Source organism: Danio rerio, chromosome 11, assembly GCF_052040795.2.
Source record: "Danio rerio strain M-AB ecotype USA chromosome 11, GRCz13ab, whole genome shotgun sequence".
Lineage (NCBI taxonomy): Eukaryota > Metazoa > Chordata > Actinopteri > Cypriniformes > Danionidae > Danio > Danio rerio.
Window position 1 is genome coordinate 20,686,534 of NC_141031.1, and position 15,265 is coordinate 20,701,798.

Below are 15,265 nucleotides of genomic sequence, written 5' to 3' on the forward strand. Positions count from 1 at the left end.
ACTGTGTTTTTGAAACGCGTGTAGAAAATAGAACTTTACTGCTCCAAAAGGTTATAAATGTTTCTCGAAATATAATATATTAATATTAATATATCAATGTATAAATATGTCTTGCGCTCTTTAAAAAAAAAAAAAAAAACAGGCACGGAAATCTACAGTGTTTAGAAAATGAAAGAAAAGAAAGCATTTTGTAGGAACCTTTTGGTGTTTAGGAAAGCTCAATAGCTCACTGTTATCAAATCAACAGATAAGAGAATTAAAAACTGCACATTAGATCATAGATTGATTATGAAATATTTTGTGGCCTAGACTATATAGGTCTGGCTATGCACAAATAGTTTGTATTACAGCACAGCATTCCCAGCAGGCACAGGACATCAACATGACATCAGATTGACATTTTACCATAACGTTGGGGGATGTTGAATTTGGTTAAGAAATACAAATTGGATTGACGTTAGAACCCAATGTCAAGCTGACTTCAATGCACAATGTCCGACTTAAAATCAACCAAATATCAATGTCTAATGATGATACGGCTTGACATTGTATGGACGTTAGGGCTGGGCGATTTGAAATCTCGATTCATTGAACATTTTAACTCTATTATAATTAATGAATGATTATTTTATTTATTTATTGTATGTTTTTGCCCTCATTATTTACTGACAAGTTACAGTCAATACAGATTTTTGAATGTTGAATTTTTGTTTGGTTGATTTTAAAACAATTGAAGTAAACACACTCTATCTATTATCTATAATTAGTTGTAGAACATCAGCGCTGAACAACTATTAAAACACACATCAAAACATATAAAAAAAACTAATTTAAACCACCCACTCTTACCACTGTTACCAAACTGACCAATCACAAAGCTTGAGCTGTGCGTCGTTGTGACGTGTCGTAAAATTTTTTTGAGAGGTGCGCGGGTATATGAAAGCTACGCCAGACCGAACGCATGCACTTGGCAGAAGTTTAGTATCAGAATAATATAATAAGTATAAATCATAAAATAATACGTATAAATTAGTCTGAAAAGGGCAGCGTCATGTGATTCCACATGCGGTAGGGGAACGTAATTGAAAAAATGTACCTGGAAAAATTAGATTGATTATAGGTTCTCAATGTCGATTTCGATCACTTTTCGATTAATCGCCCAGCCTTAGTGGACATTACCTCTATGACGTCTACCAGACATTGGATTTTGGTTGTCATACCTGACAAATAAATGTTAGTATTTGTCATCAATTGACTCACTTTCTAACACAACCTAAAATCAACCAAATATCAACGTCGTTATTGAAGGTTAAAATAACAGTGTCCTTAGATGCTGGCTGGACATTGAATTTTGGTCAGCTGACGTCATGACCTTAATCTAACCTAATATTAATAACGTCTTATGATAATGTGTGCCTGCTGGGATTCTTTCAGCATTATCCTGAACAGTGTGTCATTTTGTTTAACACATGATATTGTGACTACAAAATCTTACTCTTCCCTTTGCAGCAAGATCGTTTGGAGGTGTCGGGCCCTGCAGTGTCTCCCAACGCTCTGTCTACATGCTCAGATGGCGGTCAGTACGGTGTGGATTCAGTGGATGGCACCCTGGATCCTCAGCGCACAAAGCAGGCCATTGCTCAGCTACAGCAGAAGATTCTCAAACTCACAGAGCAGATCAAAATCGAACAAACAGCAAGAGACGACAATGTAGCCGAGTACTTGAAGCTGGCAAACAACGCAGACAAACAGCAGAGCACTCGCATCAAGCAGGTGTTCGAAAAGAAGAACCAGAAGTCTGCGCAGACCATCCAGCAGCTGCAGAGGAAGCTGGAGCATTATCATCGCAAGCTCCGAGAGGTGGAGCACAATGGAATACCACGCCAGCCCAAAGATGTCCTGCGAGACATGCACCAGGGTCTGAAGGATGTGGGTGCCAAGGTAAAGGCTGTCTCCTTTCCTTACTTCTAGGGTTGTGCTATATGTTGTAGAAAAAGTCTATCGTTTCATGTTATGCTCTATCATTTATTTTGTGGTATTACAAAATACATTGTTTACAGTAATACTTTTTCATAACTGTTATGAGAGCAATATTGCACACTATTGGGGGGATTCAGACAGAAACAAGAAATAACAGCATTGTGAGAAAGTTGAATCCTAAAAGTGCGACGTTAACGTTTTGCTTTTGATTTAGCAATACATGTCATTTTTACGTTTGATCTGCAATCATTAATGTTTGATAAATGTTTCATATGTTTTTATCACAGTCCTTAGTATTTATTAGTGAGAACTATTATCACACACTGTAAAAAGTAAATATGTAAAATTTACTGTAAAAAAGGCAGTACTCCACCGTTAACAATACGGTACAAATCGTAAAAGTAATTTGTCGTTTTTACAGTAAAATAGTCCCTTACATGTAATATGTCTGTATTTTGAATTACCAACATCTACACATCTTTTGTTACACAGATAAACACTTTAACACAGCCAAATACAGGTGGTGATGAGAAAGTTGCATAATGAACCAATGCTCATCACAAACAACTTTTCGAACAAGCAGAAAAGTGTATCAGAATATAGAAGGTGGTCAATGTCATTCACACAGCTACTAAACACCAGTATGGTAACACGCATAAAATAAAGTCATGAAATAAACATTTTTTATCAACATTAGATGTAACATAAATCTCTAATGTACATAACTGATGGAGAAACAACTAAAAAGATTCATATCAATGTCGACAAAACGCATAAAAAGTGACGTGCCATGCAGGTAATTACAAGAAAGTCAATTTATCGTTATTCCCCCTATATATTAAGGAAGCATACTATTAACCAGGTTATGGATTTTTACTGTAGAATTTTTAGTTTTTTACCATTGAAATCACAGCCAGTTTTTACGGTCGTATAAAAGAGTAGATTGCTGAGAAAAAGAAATAGTCCTATACCTGTAGTCAATACATGTACAAAATATTATTTGGCTGAATTTACATTTTATATATATATATATATATATATATATATATATATATATATATATATATATATATATATATATATATAGTTATTATGATATGAAATGACTTGAATAGCGAGATGAGATTTTTGTCATATCACCCAGCCCTAAATGTAATGTGTTTGGTGTAGATGTGGGCTTGTCTTGGTGAGATCAAATAGGGATTTTAAGTGATTCTTATGACACATGCGTTGTGGAGCAGTCATGTACTTTGTCAGAAAGCTACATTTGGATCTTTATACTAATTGAAAGAGATTACTGAAATACCGGATTAGCAACCCTTGATGTTGTTAATTAGGTTATGATGATGATGATGATGTTTGTGTTAGGTCCCTTCACAAACCTATTAAGCTACCTTGCTGCATACAGCCTAAATTCCGCTAAAGGCTGGAATGCACTACATGACTTTTCCCAAAGACTGTTCACCTTATTGTTTGCGTGTGAGCGGGCACAGCATTTTGAATCTTTTTGGCTTTAGACTTTTGGTCTCGTTCACTTCCATTCATTTTTAGACGTTAAAAACAACTTGTTATGCTGCTTGCTTGATGATGCAAACTGACATTTTCTTTTTATATTATTCTAATCGCACGGGAGGTTGAGCAGTGAGGCCGAAATCATGTCGCGTTTCCACTGTGGGGCTAGTAGCTTGCAGCGCGTCAGCAAACCCCGCCCCCAGGACATCCCCCGAATCGAACGTCACTCAAACGCCCACTTCAGTGAGAATCATGCAGATAAAGCACACCATCACATCATCACGAAACTATTAAAATAGGACAACCAAAACAAACAAATGACACGTTACTGTACAGCAGTACAACGCATGTCTATACGCACATGCCTGTGTGTTTTTATTTATCATATTCATTTACTCGCCGACCGACTGGCATCGAAATCCAGTGGTCTTGCCACCAACGGAGGGACCCAGCGCAGGGAGCGCACACATCCATAATATAACACCACATATATGAAATTATCCGTTAATAACTCGATATAAAATGCATTTTATAACATCCTCTAGACAGACGCTGTCCAACATTCATCCCAAATGCTCCGGAGAGAACTGAAACATGATTATTTTTCCCTATAGGTTTTATGACAGGTGAATTATAGGTGAATTATAGGTGATTCCCTTTATTTAAAGATGTTGCTTATTATATCTTAAGTAAAGGAAAGTGTTCAGTGTTTCAGCACATAAGAGCAGCACTTTATAAAATATTGCCTATATTTCATTGCGCTCAGCAGCAATGCACTAATAAAGCTCTTTATGTATTTTAAATTTCCTTTTTTAATTTTACCACGTTATATAAAAACATACACACTTGTTTGAGGACACAGAACACATTTTGAACTTGCAGTTTTCCCCGTCAAAAAAGTGCTGCGCAGCTGGAAGACAGAAAAAAAGGTCGCCTAGTCTCTGCGTTCACTCACCCCGAAAATGCTCTGTTTGCATGATTTGATTAATATCATCGTATCCAAATACTTAATAAATAATATTTAAAACATTTTCCGGTGTTTATTTATTTATTTATTTTTTAGAAAATCTTTTTTTCAAAGAGGCTTTTGAAAAATGAAAGTTTAATATTAATTTGAAACAGTTCGATATAGTACCTAATTGTTATAGCTATAGCTTTTGTTAGTTTTATATTGGTTTATTTATTTAATGTGATTTTATTATAGGCCTATCTGATATTTGTAATTCTTTAAATTATTTAAATATAGCTTAGCTATTTTATCTAGATATGACACTATTGTTTTGAGTCTACAAAAGCGGACATGAAATTTGTAAAGTTTAATGTCTTTCTGTTGTATTCATATAGTCTCACACATATACACAGGCATCTAAACGCGCAAAAACACTTATTAAACTTGACAAAACCTCTTGAAATCCTTTACTGTCTGCTGTGTCTTTAATATGGTGTAAAGATTAGTATGCGTTATTGAAACATCAAAGAGATGCAGCAAAGAAAATTGACTTATTAAAACTATCATTTTATGCAACAACCTTACATTTAAAAGAGGAACATAAGGGCGATCATATGCAAAAAAGACCCCAGCCTATAATTTGTTCCAGATGTTTTCTTTCTCTTATTTATTTATTTATTTATTTGTTTGGCGCATGTACTCCTGTGCGATCGAAAAACTGTGCCCGCCTCTCCTTTCACTCCGCCCCGAAGCCCCGGCTGGCTCTCTTTGGCCCAAGGTATTCGGCGGGCCGAAAAAGGCCGGCCGCTGGCCCCAAGAAAGCCCCGCTTTGGCCCGATTAGGCCCCGGAAGTGACAGTGGAAACGCCACTGGCCTTGGCTCGCCCTGGCTCGCTCGCTTTAGGCGCGATAGTGGAAATGCGGCTATAGACACACTTTTTTGTAGAGCAAGTTGTTTGACCATTTTCTGCGGTTTATTATTCCTAGTCATTTCTCCCATAGGCAACTGAATCTGAAGTTCTAAAATAATAGCGAAAACGCACGCACTTCCACATTGAAGAATAAGGTCAATAGATATGCATAGACAGTAGGGTTGGCTATCATTTGGGTTTTTTCGATACCAGTGCTAAATCGATACTTTTAAAACAATACCGGTGCCAATACAGTGCCTGAACGATACTTTTTAGCCTCAAAATTACAGTATATGACTCTAGAAAAATCTCTTATTTGACAACATCTTTTAAAAAATAATTTTAATAGAACAATATAATTTAAGTTTAAAGTAAACCTCAATTCATATTTTATATATTTGAATTACATTAATATATTTCCTTTGATCATTTGTTGGTTAGCATAAATTTAAGATTTGCATTATGAAATTACATTAGCTTACTAGTATGGGCGGGACAGGCAGGGGCCACGTACTTTTGGGAGCACATTTTAACACGTATCAAAAAATAAAAAATCATTTTTTTCATGCATCACTCTGCAGTCTTCATAAATAAGATAATTAAGTAACTTAAACTCAAAATAATCTTACTTGTTTATTTATTTGTAAAGTAACTTTGTACTGATGTAGGATAACACATTTCTAACATTCAAGTACATCAAGGCACATTGTTGCACCTGTAAACAGACAGGCCTACAGTTGAAGTTAATTTATTTTGCCCTCCCATTCATTTAAAATAATGTTTCTGAAAATTTTCACAGTGTTTCCTAAAACATAATTATTCTGGAGTCATAATAAGTTGTATTTCTAATTGTTTATTTCTTGAATAAAAGCATTTTTTTCTTTAAAAAAAATTAAGGTCAGTATTATTAGCCTCCTTAAGAAATATTTATGATTAAGTCTGAAGTCTGATTAAGTCTAAATTACACTTTAATCTTAATAAAAAACTATAAAATACTTAAAGGGACTTTGTCTGAATACAAATACCTTGCCGAATAACTAGTAAAATGTTCTGCACTGACTGCATGGGAAGATAAAACAGTAGATATTAGAAACGAGTTAGTTAAACTATTATGTTTAAAAATGTGTTGTAAATAAATCCTGTGTTGAAGACGGAAATCAAAAATGAGTGAAGGCAAAACTAAACGAGTTGAATATGACTTCCATGAGTGTGACTGAAAACTACATTTGATCAATGTGTTACATCTATTCTTTGGTACTTTCCGACTGTTATTAAATTCAATACTGCTTTTCCTAATGTAAAACTATTTACACTAGATTTCTGATTAATAATGGTTAGGGGTGTCAAAATTAATCGTTTCTTCGGTGCACCGCGATGCAGACGCAGACAATTCGATATCGGTTCAGTAATAACCATAACCGGTTATTACTGTCGTCATTTACCTCATATGCGCTCTGTTGTGAGGGAGGCGAGCGTGAGTATTTACAACACTCTAACTACTTAAAACTCATAAACTGTGCACAATTTCACTGTGTGTGTTTGCTGGATCAGTCTTTCACTGACATTGACAGCAAAAGCCCCTATTTCACTGAGATCGAGAGAATGAAAGTACTCCATTTCTCTCTCTCTCACTCTCACACACACACACACACACACACACACACACAGTGGCCCATTTTACCTGCTGGCGTGACTTTTCTTCTCCTCTCGGCTGTTTTACAGCGTTACTTCTGGATACAGAAACGAGCACGTGTCTGCAGAGTTTTTTCCACCGTGTCTATCATGCATCAGCTTTAATCACCGCTACCGCCTGCTGCTTATCAGTGTCACTCATCTGTGAAGAGTGCAGCTCGCAAGAGTCAATCGCAACCGTTTTTGTTGAGGGTGTGACCAATCAAAGAGGTGTAAAGGCTGATTTATACTTCTGCGTCAAATGCCGGCGTATGCTACGGCGCTGATGCATAGCCCTTCGCCGTGGCCGTCGGCGTTGCTGACGTGCACCTCTCAAAAATTGTGATTACACAGCGCAACGACGCGTAGCGCAAGCTCTGTGATTGGTCGGCTTGGTAGCGCTGACGAGTCTGGGCAGGACAGAGAACCGCGCAAATGGCGCGAGCGATTGTTTACAAGTGTGGAGTCCCGTGAAGGAGCTCCGGATGGAAAGTTTTGTTTTGTGTTTACCTCATAGTTAAAGTTGTTGCACGTCCGCCGGTTCCTGCCTCAAAATGAGTGAGTTTGAGTCACTTGTACAACCAGGAAGTGTTCAGGAAGAGCAAAACAAAAGCGAAGAAACTAGACACTAGAAACTAGAGGAAGATTTACACCTCACTGCCAAACCAACAGAGACAGCGCGCAGAAGTATAAATGCACAGCTGCGCGCGTTGCCTGCGCAGTGAGTTACGCCGGTCACCTGACGCAGAAGTATAAACCAGGCTTAAGGGAACTAGACAAGGATCAGAAAGTGAGCTGGATATTTATATTTGTTTATATTATTTGCTAAATGCTCATGTTGTTTAAAGGTACAGTTTATGTTTCTGACTGTATTAAATAACAAAATTGTATTACAAATAGTATATAAATATAAATATATTCATACATTTGAATACAAGAACTGCTGCTGTGAAGAAAATATAAAACTGTGTATGAAAAGCACCATCAATACACCGTGATGCACCCAAATATCGAATTGAACCGAATCGATGGCATGATAATCGTAACCGAACCGAACCATGAGACTAGTGTAGGTTCACAGCTCTGATAATGGTCTCTGCAGAGCCGAGGACTTCCTATAGTAAAAGTTTTAAAATCGCTATTGAAAACAGAAGTCTAATATCATCAACAGTGGACATTTTGATAGTGTTTCACAACATGATTAACATGACTAAAGTTTAATCTTTTTATTACCTGTGTCAATGTGGCCGTCAACTTCTGACGAATGCAGGAAACTTATGCGCACAGCACTGTCACAGATAGAGCAAGTGCCGCGAAAGCAGAGGGAGCGAGTGCCCGAGTGCCTTTTTGAGCCCTTAAATGTGTCATTAGGTTTGACATGTTTCACCCTTACACGCAACTTTTGTAAAGCATGTTGCTGTGTAAGAATCCTTGCTTTTAAAATACGCTTTAGAATGCTTTGTTAAAGCAAATTTGATGAACGTAATCATGCGTGTTGATCTGAAGAGAGTCGCTCTCACTCACCTAAAACCAGGCTGAATGTGCTGTACTGCGCGCGTTGCGTGTGTCCGTTCCCTAAGCGACAATATCAAACGCCTGACATCGCCTGTATATATTCCTCAAAGTTGTTTAAAGATGGTGTGACACATCGCCTATGTGTGTCTTTGATGCAACCCTTTGATGCTTCTTACGTCCTTGTCGCAGCACCAGTGGCACCAAAATTCATATGCTGATTTGATCCGGTACATACCGGTTACAAAGGGTTTCGGTACCCAACACTAATAGACAGTTCACTTGCTTTACCATGATTGGGAAAAAAGTGAAATCATCAGCATGGTTCTTTGGGGTAGAGGTTGTTACGGAAAACCCTGTCATTTGGAGATTACTATGTATCTTGTTGATTTTTACACAAGAAAAGACATCCCAGCACATTTCGTGTCTTTCCATTGTTGTCTTTCCATTGTCGTGTCTTTCCATTGTTGTCTCCAGTCTTTGCTTCAGATTTTTTTGATGTTCTTCTACGTTCTATTTTTACAATTGAAACAGCCATTAAAGGGGTGGTCCACTATGATATCATATTTTAAACTTTAGTTGATGTGTAATGTAGCTGTGTGAACATAAACAACATCTCTGAATGTAAAAAGATCAAAGTTCAATGCAAAGGGAGACCTTGGTTTTTACAGAGTTAGCTTAGCAAAGCCTACAATTAATGAATTTTGGGGACTACAAAAAAATACATCCGGGCCTGTGAGATCACAAATTTTCTTTTACCGCGCACACACACTGCACAGCTAAGGGCCGTGGCCAGAGGCGCTGAAACATTAGAGTAGAGAGAGCTAAAATTCCATCCAAACGCTGCTATTTTCAAAGAGCTTTTTCTGTTTTTGTATTTGGGCTTCCAAAGGACTCGACACAAAGACAGAAAAACTTAGTTTTATATTAATTATGTTCCAGAGAGTTATAAAATACATAGCAAGCATGATTTGACAAAACACAGCTCCAGAATCTCTCCCAGTTCAGTGCTGGATTCAGTTAAACTCCCCTCAAAGAAGGAGCTGTGAACTTAAACCAGTAAGTGTTTTTATTTGTTAAAATTGATCATGACATGTACAGTGTCTTGCGTTAACGATATGCTGCAGCAACGATGTAAACAACGAGAAATACTGTTTTGCACCGCAAACGATTTAGCTACAAATTCATATTTGTCAGTCAAACTGCTGTAAACACACACACACACACACATGCACACATTTCACCGGTGCGTGCAGCCTCTCTATGTGTGTGCGCAACTTTGCATTGTTTCTCTATAGGCAGCTTTCCATGAGTTTTACATCTCAGATAATGAAGTCGCAAAAGATATGTGGATGATTCATATTACTTACACATGCGTATTCCGGATATATGTGAAAGACCTTGTGTAACGCGTTGAGTTAAAAAAAATACAGGAAAGCTCTCCTAACCCATGTAGCAGCAAAAAAATAAATAAAGGCTCACACAGGTTCCATCCCACATCTTGTGCCTGTATATTACAGAAAATAATCCGAGCATCAGAGGAAAAGAAAAATAAATACCGGTCCCACGGACATGCGCTTCTCGTGTCACACACACAGACAGACACACAAACACACACACACAATGAAAAACTCTCTTAAAGGAGCCGCTCCTCTTTTTTAACTCGTTACAGACACTTGTCAGATGTTATTTTAGAGAGCGGGCATGAGGTTGACTGACCGTTTACGCAAGCACGCGCGTGCCTGTGCGGGCGTGACATGGAGTCGAGCCGCGAATCGCAGCACATTATGACAGATGTCACTTCAGAGTCACTTGAGGGCGGGCCTTTCAGAGGAACTAGGAAATATATCAGTTGTTTTCATGTTAGCAGGGTAGCTGATTATAATCAAAGTGAGATTTTTGAAAAAATAACATGATTTCCTTCAACATGAGCACACATTGCTTTGCATCTTATTAACACAACCAAGCCTTAAAATTGCATTCTGAACCACCCTTTTAAGGAGATTGGTGTCGTGCTAATCTTTGCTCATGCACAGTAGCATTTTTAACACGATTTATATATAATTAGGGCTCAAGCAACAACAAAAATGAGGCAGGTCTCTTCAGATTTTGTAGCAGATTTGAAATTTGTCATTTAATAGTGAGATTTCAGGATTTCCCATATTCATTTAGATTCATTTGGTCTTGGGTGAATTGCTTGGTCTTGGTGTTGCAAATATGGCTGCTGACTGAACAGACTTTCTTTGAAAGGGACTTTGCTTGTGCCCATATTTTTGCTGCAATTGGCTGTCTTGTGTGGTCAACTCAAAAAAGTTTTCAAAAGTCAGAGCCTGCAGATTTCAAATGGTGGGTTGTAGACTACTACTTCTGTCAGTGATTATTTCTTTCAGACATGTTTAATATTTTGAGCTGATATTATAACGGGTATGATTTTAAATGATCATCCTTTGCTTTGCATGTAACTGCTTGAGTTGTGTTCAAGATTTTGCATACTGAAAATGTACAAATATGAAAATTCTAATATACATATCCCACTGGCTTTTGATAACCTTATAACTCTAGAGACAATGAATAAATTCTGCTGTTATTCATGGTGGTGGTGGTATAGGGCGGATGCTCCAATGATACATCTGAGGCGATCAACAAGCCATTGTAATGGTCTTAGTTAACTAGTCTGAGAAGATGAGTCAGTTCCAGACACCCACAGCTCCTGCTGAGTCAGTGTCAATGCCAAAGGAATGTGAAACATGTACACTCGCTGGCCACTTTATTAGGTACCTGGTTAGTGTGAAGTTGAACCACACCCCACTTTTAAAACTGCCCTTATTCTTTGTGACATAGATTTAGCAAACATTTTGGTCCATATTGAGATGATGGCAAAGAATCATACAGTTGCTACAGGTTTTTGTTCGGCTGCAAATGATAAAATGTGCAATTTTTTTTTTCCCATTCCAGGCACACCCCAAAGGTGTAGATTTAGGACCTGGTGTGACTTTGTCTTGTGAAAAGCTGTGTTATCCTGCTGGAAGGAGCATTAAAGGATGTTCATAGAAGGGATGGTCGTGGTCAGTAACAATACTCTGGCTGTGGAGTTTAAACAATGCTCTGTTGGTACTAAGGGCTCCCAAGTGTCTCATGAAAATATCTTCATCAACATTATACAAGTAGCAGCCTGAACCATTTATACAAGGCTAGATGCTTACATGTTGTTAACAGCAAATTCTGAGCATAACATTTAAATATGATGCATAATTTGAGACTCATCTGTTCAGGCCACAATTTTACAATCTTCTATTGTCCAATTTCACAAAACTTGCTGTTTTCCAATCTAATCCCAGTTCGTCTTAGCCCTTTCCTTTAACCCTATTCCTCATTTTGTGCATTCACGTAACGGGGTAGAAATGTTCCAATTCTCTTTAAACTAGAGGCACAGGGACATGGCTGCAAACCTTTGCAAGATGACCCACAAATGTAAAAAGGCCATTAATAAGGATTTTTTTTTGCTACAAACAAGCATCTTATTTATTACATTCATAATGATGTGTGGTATGGTCAAGATCTTCAAAATGACATTTAGATTTTATTTTTATTTTTTTGATAGTTATAATCTCTTAATATCCACTGAAAAAAACATTACACAATATATTTTAAGTTCTTAAAACATTACCTGATGACTTAACAGAATAGGCTAATCTGTGAGAAAATCTAGTGGCTGTTAAATGGCTTTTTACAGCATGTCTGGAAATGTTAATGTTGTTTTCTTGTGGTCACATCCATGAATATCACCACTGTGAATAAAAAATACAGTTTTATCTACCTTAGCGCACTGGAAGGCTCATATGCGAGATGCATTGCACTTTTCTTTTCTTGAGTAAAGAGCTCTGTACTTTTTATGTTACTAGACAAGCACTGTATCAATAGTGTTGGAGCATATGACATCTGAAACGCAAGGTTTTCAGTGCATTCATACGCAAGATTAACATCTTACGAAGTGCATGAAACTCAACTTCTATATAGATAAATTAAAACCATGCATCCACGGAGCTCGCAACATGCACTAGTAATGGCAAGCCTATGGTTGTGTGTAGTATTTGTGCAGGGGCGGACTGGGACAAAAATTAAGCCCTGGCACTGTGGCCACACCAGCCCATATTACTACACTGGCACAGCCCCACCCACGGACATGCACATTCACTACTTATATTGGTGTACAAATGGTGTAATAATATAAGCAGTACCATTTTTAATAGATATTTTTGGGTCACCACAGCGAAATGAACCACCGACTTATCCAGCATATGTTTTGGGAAACACTCATACACACACATTCACACAATTTTAGCTTACCCAATTACCCCATAGCGCATGCCTTTGGACTGTGGGGGAAACCGAAGCATTCAGAGAAAACCCACGTCAACACGTGGAGAACATGCAAACTTCACACAGAAACACCAACTGACCAAGCTGAGGCTCAAACCAGCGACCTTCTTGCTGTGTGGCGACAGCGCTACCCACTGCGCCACCGCATTGCCCCCTTTTTTTCTGCTTTCTCTGAGCTTTTCTGCACCTCCTTTCCTTTTTTTATGGTCCATCTCTGACAATTAGCTTGTGTTGCACTTACTGTTTGTTTGACATTCTTGCCAGATTTTAATCGTGTCCACGTAATCGCAGATTAGGTTGGATTGGGTCGGCCCATCTCAAAACCAGCCGGCTGTTGCCGATTGGGCCAAATGCTTAACATTTATTATTATTACTATTATCATCTTGGAAGAGATAAAAACTGCCTGCATGTAAAAACAATAAATAAAAAAAAATATATATATAAAAAAAAAAAAAAACTGACCGGCAGTCATTTAAAAAATGGTCCGGCCCTCCTGGCATTGGCAGAATTGCCAGATGGCCAATCCACCCTTGTATTTGTGTCTCCTTTCTTAGGGAAATATTTCTATTAGGCCTGGACGATGTGGCCAAAATCTATTTTACAATATATTTCTTAATTTTGGCTGATACCAATATAATATTTTAAAAGACTAAAAAAACTGCCAAGACCTTCCATTTAGTCTATACAAATTCTCAAAAACTATTGCTTAGTCTATGAAACCTCGTCCTATAAAACTATATAATAATTTAGAAATTAAACAGTACAATAAATTAATGTTCACCTTTGCATTTAGCCTTCATACAAACAAGAAATATGAAATAAACTTAAACAAGCCATGAAATAAACAAACTCACAGACTGACCATTTCTTTACCTTGAATAAACTTCAGCCAGGATAAAGAAGTGCGCTACATGAATAAATGAAGACTAAGCAATAAAATAAGCACATGCTGCATGGACTTCTCTTTTGACACAGCTGGTTTTTTAATTGTGCTGATGTTTCAGATACTACTTGCCTGAAACTTTTATTGTACCTCATCTTCTGACTCAAAAAGTAGAACTACAGACTTCAGTTCCAATCAGTAATGGAGAAGGTTACACGCACTGCATTTTGAGCAATGTTTAGTGGATTTTTAAACATTGCTGATTGGCTTTGCTGAGTGCCGGAGCATTTTGGAAACGCTGAAGAGGCCATTTTCATTTCAGTGTGGATGGGGGGAAATAGAGGCATCTGAAATCAGAGGTGTCTTTTTGGTGCTTTTTCCTTATTATTAGGTGCAACCACATATTTTATTTGACCGTCATCTTCACTATGCATATTTATAACAAAACAGAGCCTATAACATAACTGCCTCCTTTTGTTTTCAGTGAAAAATATTTTTTGCTGAATATCTGTTTAAATAATCAATAATGGCCATTATAAAAGTATAACATACAACAGGTTTATACAATATAGGAAATAAAGACAAGCAATTAGTCAAATGTGCAGAATCAGTGTACGTGGTTATATATGTTGACTTATCTTTGCGCTCAGCCAAAACCTGTTAACTGAGAACGAGTAATAGATTTAAAAGACTAAAGTAGGGGTATATGAAATGAGTCTGGTTCTCTCAAGGTTTTTTTTCTTCACTCTCCTATTGGTGAAGTTTTTTTTCCCTCTCCGCTGTCGCCACTGGCTTGCATGGTTCAGGATCTGGAAAGCTACTCATCTATGAATTTGCTCTTCAGTGTTTGGACTCTCAATAATGACTTCAAACCACACTGAACTGAGCTAAACTGAACTGAACTTAAACACTAAAAACTGAACTACCCTGATCCAGTTACTATGACCATTTATGTGAAGCTGCTTTGACACAATCTACATTGTAAAAGCGCTATACAAATAAAGCTGAATTGAAAAATTTAATTGAATATGTTGTTAGATATAAACAACAGTTTAAATTAAATATCAAGTTTAACAAATATAGTGAGATGAGATCCAGCCGTAGATCCTTGATGAATAGTCTAAAGCCCACAGCCTTCACCTAGTGTTTTGTGCTTAAAGCACTCGCTGACTGCCTGGAGCTCAGACGCGTGCATATGCTGCAGCACATGCAAGTGTGTGTGGTCACGTGATGTGCGTTTTCAGTGGTGTAGTGTGGACAGAGATCTGTTCAGATATGCTGGGTGAAACGGCATTGTGGACGTGGATCGTATTCATTCTAAAGCGCTATATTAAAACTAAAATGTATTGCTGTAGTTAGCTGACTGAAGTTTCTCGGCATCTGCTGCTTTAGCTTACCTGCTTCAAGATTGGATTTTTTCAAGTGGTGCTCGCTGCAGAGCCATTTGAGGAGAGGTGAGCTCCAGAG

General features: G+C 37.6%; 1 protein-coding gene and 1 long non-coding RNA gene across 23 annotated transcripts in view; both read left to right on the forward strand.

Moving 5' to 3' along the window:
• Positions 1 to 15,265, forward strand: part of tmcc1b (transmembrane and coiled-coil domain family 1b) — a 45,229-nt gene that overhangs the window by 22,043 nt on the left and 7,921 nt on the right. For all 22 annotated transcript variants that reach the window (XR_015502028.1, XR_015502033.1, XR_015502029.1 and 19 more), the window contains 1 exon segment: positions 1,510 to 1,941. Coding sequence is in view for 10 of the 22 variants with exons in the window: in XM_087272613.1 (XP_087128739.1) it covers positions 1,510 to 1,941 (432 nt within the window). In the remaining 12 variants the exon portion in view is untranslated.
• On the forward strand, positions 9,323 to 14,787 carry LOC147841756 (uncharacterized). Its single transcript, XR_015502613.1, has 3 exons — positions 9,323 to 10,846; positions 11,143 to 13,210; positions 13,431 to 14,787. It is a non-coding gene; the product is annotated as an uncharacterized LOC147841756 (long non-coding RNA).